The following is an 11,351-nucleotide window of genomic DNA, read 5'->3' as shown; positions in this document are numbered from 1 at the left end:
CCTGGGGCTTTTCTCTTGCCTGGAGTGAACTCCTGCCTAGCCGTGGGGAGGGAAAGCAGGAGGATGCAGAGCCAAGGGAAGAATTGGTAATGCAGTGGGGTCTGCCTGCATCCTAAGCTCCAAATCCTCCTGCTCCTCACCCAGGTCAGGGCATTGCCATGTCTTGGCTTTACCCTCCATGCCCAGGATGAGATGGAAGATTTGCAAAGCCAGCTGTAAAATGTTTTTTAAAAAATGCTTAATGCAGAAAAAAAAAATCCAACCCTGAATTTTCTTTTTGTCATAGAGGAGAAGGAGGGAAGATGCTGCTATGCAGGAAGCAGCCTCATTGCAGGAAAGCTCCCTCTGTATATAAATGCTAATAAGCCTGGCTGATGCCACCAGAGTCATTTGACAAGCTGAGTCACCCTTCTCCTTGGGATCTTACTCTCCTTCTGTGCTCAGTAATTTTTAACTTGCCCAAATATTGAGGGGGAGTGAGTGCTGTTCCCTTTTTCCCATCTGTCCCATTCACTGCCCCCACCCCCTGCCAGTGCAGCCATTCCAGGTGACAGCCCCCCTGTGCCAAAGGCCCATGGTCATGGTCATGGGAGAGATGGCCAGGAGCAGCCCAAAGGCTGGGCACCCTTCCCCTCCTATCTCATTGTCATGTCTGCTGTCCCATCCCATCCCATCCCATCCCATCCCATCCCATCCTCTGTCCTATCCTATCCTATCCTTCAGCCCAGTCTCCTCTTCCATCACTTCCTAATCTGTTATCACCTCACCTCCTATCTCATGTCCTCCATCTCTTTCCATCTCATGCCTTCCTTTCCTGTCCCAGCTTCTCTTTAAGGTTTGAGCTAAAAGTCTCTGCTGCTGCTGCCTTGCAAAAGACCTGGGGTTTGAGGCAATGCTTGGGAAACCCACACTTGGTCAGCGGTGGCTTGTGCCACCTTGGGGCATGTGGCATTTGCCTGGCTGGCCAGGGGACAGCCTGTTTCAAATAGAAGGGGCAGCTGCAGGGGGCTGTGGCTGAACACCCACACCCAGCCCGAGTGCTCAGGGCTTTTAAGACTCACAGCCAAAGGTTCGTGGACTCCACAGCAAACAAGCTGCAGAGTAAATGACAGCACTGTGATGCTTTTCTTTGTGGGATTCCCACATGAGAAAGGTCAAAATCTCGAAGGATTTAACTCCTTTGGGTTATGCTCCCCTGAGATCTGAAGCAGAGGGGCTGCAAAAGAGTTACACCTGGTTGTAAGCTGAATGTGTGAATTAAGAGTCAGTTGGCACCTGGGCTATGAAACCTCAGGTGCTTGTGGGAACGGGAGATGAGCCCTTGCTCTCCCTACAGTCCTTGGAGAACGGCAGGAAGCAGGTAGGAGCAGCAGGGGGTGAATGCCTGTTTACCTGTGGGGTAAGGATATTGGGGATGAGCCCCCTGGGACCGTGCAGGGTTGGGGGTCTGGGTGGGGAGGAGAGTGCCTAACCTAACCTGGGGATGATGAGGGCTTGGGATCAAGCTGGAGGGTGGCTGGGGCACAGAATGTCCTAAATAACCAGGAGTCCAGCCATGCTGGTGGTGGGCTAGCAGCTCTGGGCCAGGGGCTACCTTGCATTAGGCTTTTCTTGCCTTGTGCCAGTGTGTGCCCCAACAACAGTGGTTTGTGGTGAGTCCACACTCACATCCCCCATCCCAGCTGCTGGCAGCAGGCCAGGGTGCAGTGCAAGGGGTATGTCCCAAAATAAATGTGTGCAAAGCATCAGGGATACCAGAGCTGTGGATTTGGGGGAGGTTAATAATGCCTACCATGGCCAGTTCTGTTCCTGGCCATGGTAGGAACAGAACCCCCTGCAGCCTCCTCCCAGCAATGGGGAACACGTGCTCCTGCTTGCACTTGGAATGGTTTTGCTGCTCCTGTAGCACCTGGGGTTTATCCTTTGTGTATATAGGTTGGGAAATGGAAGGGGGTGTGAGTTTAGGGCAATGCAGCATTTAACTAGATGAATTATTTTGGCCCAGACAAATGTTAGCCATGGCTTTATGGCTGCATTCCTGCTTCCTCACTCTGCCACTGCCATTGTCTGACCTTAAACATATTTTACTGATTACTTCCTCTATTATTTTTTCTGGGAACCAAACTAAAGTTTGCATAACTTATCCCTACTTATACAACCCCCCATTCAATTTTTATTTGCTGGGAAACAATATGTGTCTATTTTTTTTTCTTTGTCCTTTTCATTTGGGAGAATTTATGTTTTCAATGTGCCGTTGGATTTGTCTTTGTTTTGCAGTTAAGTGATGGACATCTGCTGGCCTCTTGCTGTCCCCTGGTTCTGCTTTCACACTCTTGCTTGCCAAGCCAGTGCTAAAGGTAATTTGTCACAGCTGATGTTAAGAGGTGTGGAGGTACTGGCTGCCACGTGCTGAGGTTATTCGTGTTCCTGTCATTTCAAAGTTTGCCAGCTTTGAATTCTGGGGTTTGGTTCTCTCCTGTGATTAATTTGGAAGAACTTTGGAGATTTCTGATAGCTGGTGCCTTTCTATGTCTTATTTCTTCTCCTTGGTAGTACAAAGTGTTGAATTGCTATTATAAAAACTATGAAGAAAAACTGGGCTTATAAACTGGTTTGCAAAATAGACTGGGCCAATTCTGAAAGCTTTTAGCAAAAAAAACCTAGATATGCAAGTGACCTGGTACTGTCAGAATATGGCCATATGTGAGTCAACATGTTGTGTTATCTCCCACACACACTGATTGCTTACAGCTGTTCCCTGATTGTGGCCAGAGTTTGCAATGACATTGCTGGCACATCGTGGTGCTGGGGACAAAGTCCTTGGGAGAGGTTGATGGAGGAGCTGTGGTTTGTTATTTTATGTCTCCAGTTAATGCAGTAATATAACCTAAAAGATAATGGGAAGAGCTCTATAACAGATGCATATGCATTGAGTCTTGAGCCACAAATGGTTCATGGCAAGGCCAGGCAGGTCACGTCCTCCCTTCTACAGAACACGTGCACGTGGCAGAGGCAGCAGCAGCAGCCCCTTGGTTGGCTGGCAGAGGGCTTTTTCAAAGTAGCTTGGCTGCTTGGAAAGTCAGATCCTTTATAAAAACTCTTCTGAGATAGCAAGGTGCTTCAGTACATGCTTAAAACAACTGGTGACTTCCAGCTGACGATTTTGCTTTAATTTGGGATTCTCCACCCCACATGGCTATTTGTGATACTATAACGGATCCCTAGTGGGAGGGAGCCTCACAGCACACATGTGAGTGTGACAGCAGGGGGTAGTGCCAGGCTGGCTCCTTACAGCCACAAAACAAGAGTTCCTGGGAGAAAGTGGCTGTTAGAGCCAGTGAAAACCACTGCAGCAGTTCCTGGACATGCCTGCACCTGCTTGACTACATGTCAGTACTGACCTCTGAGTACATGTGCTCACCCAGAGAATTTACTTCCCCCTGTTCAAAGCAGGCCTTTGCTATTTACCAAAGCCTTAATTAAGATAGGCCTGCTACACCCAATTGCTAAGGTTTCAGAAGGCTTGCAAAGGCAGTACTGATTTTCTCCCACAATGACTTCTCTGAGACCTGAACTATTATATTGTTTGCTGACAGTTTCTACAGCAGCTCATGGAGACCTGCAGAGACACAGGCAGCCAGAGCCCACCTGCAATGGTGAGAACGCCATCATTTTCCAGCCCCTGCCCCACCAGCACCTTGGTTTTCTGTCTGGTAGTCAGAAAATACCACTTCAATTAATGCCATTAGCACCTTTTCCCTCAGTGTAGTGAATGCCAGAAGGGGAATGCTTGTGCACAAACTACAAAGGAAGAAGAGGGTAGCAGAGGGAGACAGCATCTAGCAAAACCCATTCTAACTGTCTGCCTCCCAAAAATGAGTGCAGCTGCTTATTTAAAACACTTCTCAAGGCGCTTAAGTATTAGTGAGCATGTAGAACTATACCTGCATGTTGTCCAAGGCTTTGAGGAAGATGCCCCAGGGAAGCTATTTTCTCTTTTCAGAATAAATAAACCCCATGCAGGAAGCACTAAAGTTCTTTGGGCATAGTCATTGGACAGGCAGTAGTTCAGCTGAGGGGCAGTAAGCTGTAGAGCAATGTTTTATTCCATCAAATGCCACCCCACCCCCTGACACATCAGTTCCAGTTATGGAAGGGACACAGAAGAACACAAACACAACAGGGCATCATGGCTCTTGAAATTTATTTTCAGAGTGTAGTGCTTCAACTACAATTAAAATACTTGAGCAATTAAAAAATGCTACTGACTCAATGCTAAGCTGGACAACAAGTAACACTGTTACTCTCATGCACTGACAGAGACTAGTTTGCTCATGCCACTGAAGTAGGCTCGTTCTGGTTCACTCATTGCTTCAAAATGCAGGGGTCGTCTACAGAAGTTGCATTCAGCTGAGGAGTGTGGTTTCAGCTCCAGACCAACATCCTTCCATGTAGCCAGCAGTTTTTCTGTTAAGAAAAGTTTATCAAGATCAAAGCTTAAGACTGGATTGCTTTAGAGAAGCAGCAGAAGTGTCAGCATACTTATTCTCCTAACAAGTGAGCAGGGATAATAGGATTGCACTCTGACACAATCTACCTCTTGAAACAACTGGGCAGCAACTAAGTCTCAGCTATGCTCATATTGCCTCTCCTGCCAGGATCAAGAAGAATCCACTTCTCTGAACAGATCCACGTTTAAGACAAGTTAGCATCTCAGCTGAGGACAGCTGAGTTTGGAATCCCTGTAACATGTGAAGACTGGTTTGGATAATGGGTGAGCAGAACCCGGGCTGGGTATAGGTCTGCACTGGCCTTCACATCTCACACTCCAAGCAGGGAAGCACACAGGATGTGCTGCAGCACTGGAAAGACACTGTTCAGCTAATGATATATAAACTTAAGTGCTTCCCACTTTAGTGCAAAGGCTGCACAGACAGGCAGGATCTTCAGTGCACTGACGCAGGAGTTGACTCACCAATAAAATAACTCATCATCTGAGGGGTGTGGTGAGGTGTAGGGGCAATTCGGAGCAGCTCCTCTCCACGGGGAACCGTTGGGTAGTTGATGGCTTGGACATAGATGCTGTGCTGGCTCATCAGCTTGTCACAGATCTCTGTATTTTTAGCAGCATCTGCAACCTGAAGTTCAAAATTTTAAGTTACAAAATCAACCAAAAGAATTAGAGTTGGTAAAACTGTCAGCCCAACTTAGCAAGTTGTAAGAATCCAATAGGGCTGTGAAAGTAACATGTAGGTCAGAAAGAAAGGCTAAAAGTCTGTGTTGCAGAGCACTCTGGGCATAAGAGCACCACTGCAGCCTAGGCAGGCAGCTGTTTACAACCCATATCTTTTTACTAGCTTGTTAGCAGTTTCCTTATTTTCTGTATACTGTTAGTGTATGAAATGCACAGTCTTTCTCCCTCTATTTTCTATTTACACCAGACTTAAGCCAGACTTCTGGCACATCACCGCTGAGCAACGGCGAGTTTGAACTTTGTGAAGGCAGTAACTCATACCCGATGGTACAAGGTGCTCATGGACAGTACAATGGGCACCACAGCCCTGTGCTAACAGTGCCCCACGTCCTCACCCTTATGGGAATGATGTGGCTGGGGCAGTGCACCATGGGCAGCCCCGCGTCCATCAGCATCTGCCTCATGAGCTTGACGTTGCGCTGGTGCTGGCGCCTCAGCGCCTGCCCCTCGGCGCTCTTGAGTGTCCGCACGGACTCCAGGGCCCCTGCCAGCAGCATGGGGGGCAGCGACGTGGTGAAAATGAACCCGGCAGCGTACGAGCGGACCGTGTCGATCAGAGAACTGGTGCTGGAGATGTAGCCTCCCACACAGCCAAATGCTTTGCCTGAAGGTAAAAAATAAAAAGATAAGTAACTGGACTTGTTCTCTCCACCTATTGGAATGACGTGAAGTACTGGAGCTTTTCATTTGGAGGAATGGGTTATTCTGACCACACAGGTAATGTAGTCATGGCATGTTCCAGCCCCCCTTCAGTAATCTTGTATTTATTTACTCAGCACATGGTACAGCTTTGTTTTTAAGCCAATCTTGGTAACACAGATCTAGCTGCTGCACAGCAAGGACAGTTCATGCCTCTATCAAATACACAAGTTTTGATTTTGGGGAGACCTTCCAAGCCCAATCATCAAGCAGGGACTTGAACAGTGACCCCAAGTGATCAACACTAAGTCTCTCAGCAGATTTAAATAATCTGTTTCAGAGATGCTACAAATAGCCTGTGATCCTAAGGAGCACAGAAGGCTGTTACTGTGATTGTGCAGTTGATACCAGCCCTCCTTTCCAAATGTTTGGAGTGCAGAACACAGCCATAGACAGAACTCGGATGTCTGGTGAACACTTCTGTTCCTATTAGGCAGTAACCCAGGACTTTAAATTCCAAAGGTCATGAACTTTTCCTAGTAAATTTTATTTATGTTTTGAAAACTGTTTAAACAGCCTTCCAATTTGCAGCAGTAAACCTACTCCTGAGCCTGCATTCTACTCAGATAATAGCAGTTGCTTCAGTACTTGCCAAATCTCTTTACATAACTCCCCATCTCAGGTTTCTAGATTAGGAGCACTCCATTTCACATAAAGGAACTAAGTACCACTAAATATAGAGAACTGCTCTACTAGCATTCTCACCTGAATTTCTTCTTGAGTTGTATAACATGGCACTGGAGGACTTTTTGCTAGCTTGCTTAAAAGAAAACCCCATACAAAGCTACCATAACTATTTCTAAGGCAGTTTAAGTAGCTTAACAGAAGCTTTTCAAACTGTGGGGCACACTTAAATCCCTTGGGCTTTCTGAAAAATCCTAGGCAGCAACAGCCCATAACAAGTTCATTTGACTAGACTGGTTTTGAGCTAACCCACTTAATTTGGCTGCTCAGCAGCTTTGCTGCCTCAGCTCCTGCAGGAGTGCCAGGCTGTGCATACCAAGCGTTCCAGAGATGATGTCCATCTTGTGCATGACTCCATCCCGGTCTCCTATCCCACCTCCTCGGGCTCCATACAGCCCCACAGCATGCACTTCATCCACAAAGGTGATGGCCCCGTGCTCGTGGGCCACATCACACAGCTCTTCCAGAGGACAAACAGCACCTAGGAACCAAAGCAGTGACTGACAGTTTAGGATGTTCTGTATGACTGGATAAACCCCAGAAGTACCCCTTGATAACCCCTATAGCACTGTATACTTTGAGACCTAAAACACAGATGTTTTGAGGAAGCAGAGAGGAGGCTTTGATGTCAACTTACCATCCATTGAATGAACAGTTTCAAATGCAACAATTTTAGGGGTGGATGGATCAGACTTTTTTAATAGCTCCCGAAGATGGTTGACATCATTATGGCGAAATATATGTTTTGGCACCCTGCTGTTACAGATCCCCTGGATCATGGAGGCATGGTTTCCAGAGTCAGAGTAGATCTCACAACCTGAGGAAAACAGGTTAAAAGCCTAGTTACATTTTAAGTATAGAAAGCATTAACAGATTCCTAGCATTGCATTATGTATGGCAAGAGCTCAGGAAACAAGGGTAGCTTGCTCTTGAAAGTAATGTCCTGATCAAAAGAACAAGTTACAGACCATGGAAGCAGGAATAATATTTGAGGTTTATTTTACATATTCAAACTAACATAAATGAGAACTTGAGAAAATAGTTATCTAGCTCTCCTAACTTCTGAAGTGAGAGAGAAGTTCACCCCTTCCAATGGGAGGACACTAACTTCCTGCTGTCTCATTTTCAGGTAGAGCTTAAACACAAGAACAGAAGACTCAGCTTGTGTAATTCCTCAAGCAGTTCCCAGCTCATAGATCTCAGTCTCAGTAGGTTGATATTGTAATTTGTACTGAACATAACTTGAATATGGTATTAAAACCAGCAAACCATACTCTGCCCATGGATTAGGGTGAAACCTCACTTTGAACAGACATTTGCAAAATATACTCCCAACAGCTTGGGGCAAGGTTGTGTTTTTGTGGCAACAGAGGTGCAGTTTGAGATCTTACCTGGCAACATTTTAGCTAGAGTGAAGAGAGTGGAGTCATTGGCTACAAAGCAAGAGGAGAACAACAGTGCTGCATCTTTTCCATGAAGATCAGCTAGTTCTTTTTCCAAGTCGACGTGAAATTTACTTGTTCCTGATATGTTTCTGGTGCCTCCTGCTCCAGCACCATGCTGTTTCAGTGTTTCCCTAAAGAGGGCCCAAGAGAGGCATTAGCATTGCTGTGGGACACACCAAAGAGTAAAGGATCATTGCTGAAAACATTCTGGTACATAATCAGGACTGTTCTAAAGAAGAACTGGCAGCAAAAAAGCAGCTGTTGGGTCTCTGAGCAACCTGCACACTCAGGAGTCCAGTAAGGTCAGATATGAGTGACCAAGCACAGCTGCAACATACCCATCCAGTTTATCTGGTAACATTTGGGGCTTTTAAGGAAGATCCAAGGAGCACCATCAGTGACCAATACACACAGTGCAGCCCTGGATCTAAACACTAAGTGACCGCCCAAGAAACAAGTGTAATCTTAACTGCACACCAAGAATCACATCAGAAGCAACTTATGTCCCACAGTATAGAAAACAGCTTTTCAGAAGCTTTCCCACAAAATGCAGCTTGAAAACGCCTCTTAAGAACACAGCACCACTCACATAACTGCTCCACAGACACGAGGGTGGCGGCTCATGCCCAGGTAATCATTGCTGCACCAGACAGACACCTCCTTCTTGGTGATCAGGGAATTGGTGTAGTCGTCTGCCATGGGGAATATCTGTGCCTTCCGGTTCACGGTCTTGAACACTCGGTAGGTGTGATCCTTCTTCTTCTCATCTATCTTCTTCTCAAAGAACTGATCATACTGAAAGGTGGATACAGCTGAAAGGAGACAGAGACTTCAGCACACAGGAAATAATCACAACAGACCAGGCCTCGGGGGGGTTTGCTAGACATTCTTACATTTTGGCAAGTTATCCTGAAGCAGATGAGAGACACTTTCCGGTTTTTGTTTCAGCATAATATCCTTAAACTTCTTGAGCAAGCCACTCTGCTCTGCTCCCTCAGTCTCAATCTTTCTTACTGTGGAAATACTTGGTATTTTGGCAAATTCTGTACCTACAGATATTATAATAAATTCCAGTGAGTTTGTTTGGTTTGAAACACAGTGAAGTAAGTTGAATTCAGCAAAGCAAACATTTTAAGTAAAACCAACATTTCAATCTTTAGGAAGGACATGCCCAAAACCCCATGTTGATCCTGCTAGGATGAAATATTTTCTTTGCTTACAAATTTGCCTCTGACAAGACAGAAGGATTAGCCTTGCTAATCAATCACAGTACAATAGGCAATTCCTTATAAAGTATTTGGTTCATCATGACTCAGAGAACCACACTATACAGCTACAGCACTCATCTGAAAGGATTGGTACACACCTAACTGGAGGCAGAGTTCTAGTCAGCTGCTTCCTTTTTGTTCTGTTAGCACAGATTTTTTTTTAAACCATGCCACAGAAGGCAAACAAAAGTAAAACAAGCCTTCTGAGACAGGCAGCAAGGCTTTACTGACACTGCTGAAAAGTGCCTTCCTTTGAAGGACAGCCCATCCACACTACCACTGCAAGCCAGCCAACCTCCCTTAATGCCGTAAACACCAAAAAACCACCCCAAAACCATTTGCCTGTTTTCAGGCTTGGATTTGTGCTGGTACTTGTCTGGTGTCTCAACACTTTGCTCCATCTTTGGATATGAAACCTTTATCTAAACCAGCACCCTGGCAAAGCTCTCTACAGATCTAAGCATCTGCTTGGGTGCAAGTGTAACAGCTTGACTCAAGCATCTAGAGCCAGCCAGCACATCAAAATACAGCTCACAGTATCCCCACATCAAAACCACCCAGGGAAGCCCTGCACAACGTCACAGGCATGTCATTAACACCTATGTTCTCCAGCAGCTCTTCCCTGCAGACTCCCATAATCCCAGCTGCATCATTTCAGCGGTGCCTGTCAGACCTGGCACGCTCCAGATGCAAGTCAGGCACCAGAGGCTCTCGGGAGGAATCACTGCTTCAGTGCACAGAGAACATACCTTTCCTGTCAGCCTGCACTTCCTGCACATCCTCCTGCAGTTCCAGGCTGGCTTTGCAGAAAACATTGCTCTTCTTGTGGTTCATCTGAGCTGCCAGGAACGGGCACTTGGTAGCCGTAGTCTGGCTAGCGCTGGCAGGTGGGTGGCCAGCAGGAAGCTGGGCTCCATCTGCATTCTGCTGGGCCACTTCATTGACATTTTTGGCCTCTAAGATGGGGACAGAGAAGGGAAAACAATTCAGCTTCATAATTTTAATACATTGACTTCAGTTTTTTGATCCATTACTTTTGCAATTAATTTGCCAGGACCCATTCAGAACTATTTAACTGAGCAGTCACATTTTATTTACACAAGTGCAAAATCCCAGTAACACCCAAGGGACATCTGATTTAAGATGCTAGATCTAGCACTGAACCCTTTGAGGGGCAGAAATACCTCTCACTCCCATTGGGAATATTTAAGGAAAGACTGGATATGGCAGTAAGTGCTACGTTTCGTTGACATCGTAGTGTTCAGTCATAGGCTGGACTCGACCTTAGAAGTCTTTCCTAACCTAACTGTGATTCTGTGACCTTCTTTCGAGAACTTCAGAGATTTTTTTCAGCCATGCAGCTTCCTCTGCTGTAAGCCTCAGCTCCCTCCCCTAAGTGCCTGGGGAAGAATTCCCCAAGGAATGCTCCGGGGTGCCGTGAAGGGCCACCGTACCGTGAGAAACACCGCTCCGAGACCCAGGATCCCGGATCCCCACCCGGGCTCGCCGCAGGACGCCCCAGCAGGCCGGTCCCTGATTCATGTCACGGTCACAAATTTCCTTACCGCGGACATTTCAAGGATTAAGCAACCCCTGCCTCAGCGCTGCCTATTCCAGAAGTTTCGCCCCGAGACATGCAATGTCTGTGTTATTTTTTCCCCCTCCGGGGGCCCGCGTGTGACTCGGCTCGCTCCCCCGGCCGTACTCACCGCGGCGGCCCGCGGGGGTCTCCTCCGCCTGCTGCCCGCGGGCGGCGGACGTGGAGAGGGCGCGGGCGGCCGGCGGGGCCGCCTCCATCATGCGCGGGCAGTGCTGGGCGTACAGCAGCAGCGACGGCCCAGCCTTCTGCAGGAACGCCTGGGACACACGGGCCAGGAACGGGCAGCGCCGCACCACCGCCTCCATCCTCGCTGTCGGCCGGGACACCGGAGGTGACGGCAGAGCAGCACAGCTGACGGGGAGGCGACACCGCGCCGCGCTCCCGCACTGCCGCCTTTATAG

General features: G+C 47.4%; 1 protein-coding gene across 1 annotated transcript; it reads right to left on the bottom strand.

The window, feature by feature from the left end:
• Positions 1–4,185: 4,185 nt before the first annotated feature.
• Positions 4,186–11,325, bottom strand: ALAS1 (5'-aminolevulinate synthase 1). Its single transcript, XM_068201711.1, has 10 exons — positions 11,060–11,325; positions 10,100–10,306; positions 8,976–9,131; positions 8,672–8,894; positions 8,029–8,213; positions 7,275–7,454; positions 6,954–7,118; positions 5,590–5,858; positions 4,976–5,138; positions 4,186–4,467 (listed from the first exon to the last, which is right to left on the bottom strand). The coding sequence occupies exons 1-10, from the start codon at positions 11,253–11,255 to the stop codon at positions 4,307–4,309; spliced, it is 1,905 nt and encodes a 634-aa protein (XP_068057812.1). The 5' UTR covers positions 11,256–11,325; the 3' UTR covers positions 4,186–4,306.
• Between the last annotated feature and the right edge of the window lie 26 nt (positions 11,326–11,351).

The sequence above is a fragment of the Anomalospiza imberbis genome, chromosome 11, assembly GCF_031753505.1.
Source record: "Anomalospiza imberbis isolate Cuckoo-Finch-1a 21T00152 chromosome 11, ASM3175350v1, whole genome shotgun sequence".
NCBI classification, from domain to species: Eukaryota; Metazoa; Chordata; class Aves; order Passeriformes; family Viduidae; genus Anomalospiza; species Anomalospiza imberbis.
Note: the sequence above shows the minus strand (reverse complement) of the source record. Positions and strands in the feature narration are given on the sequence as shown.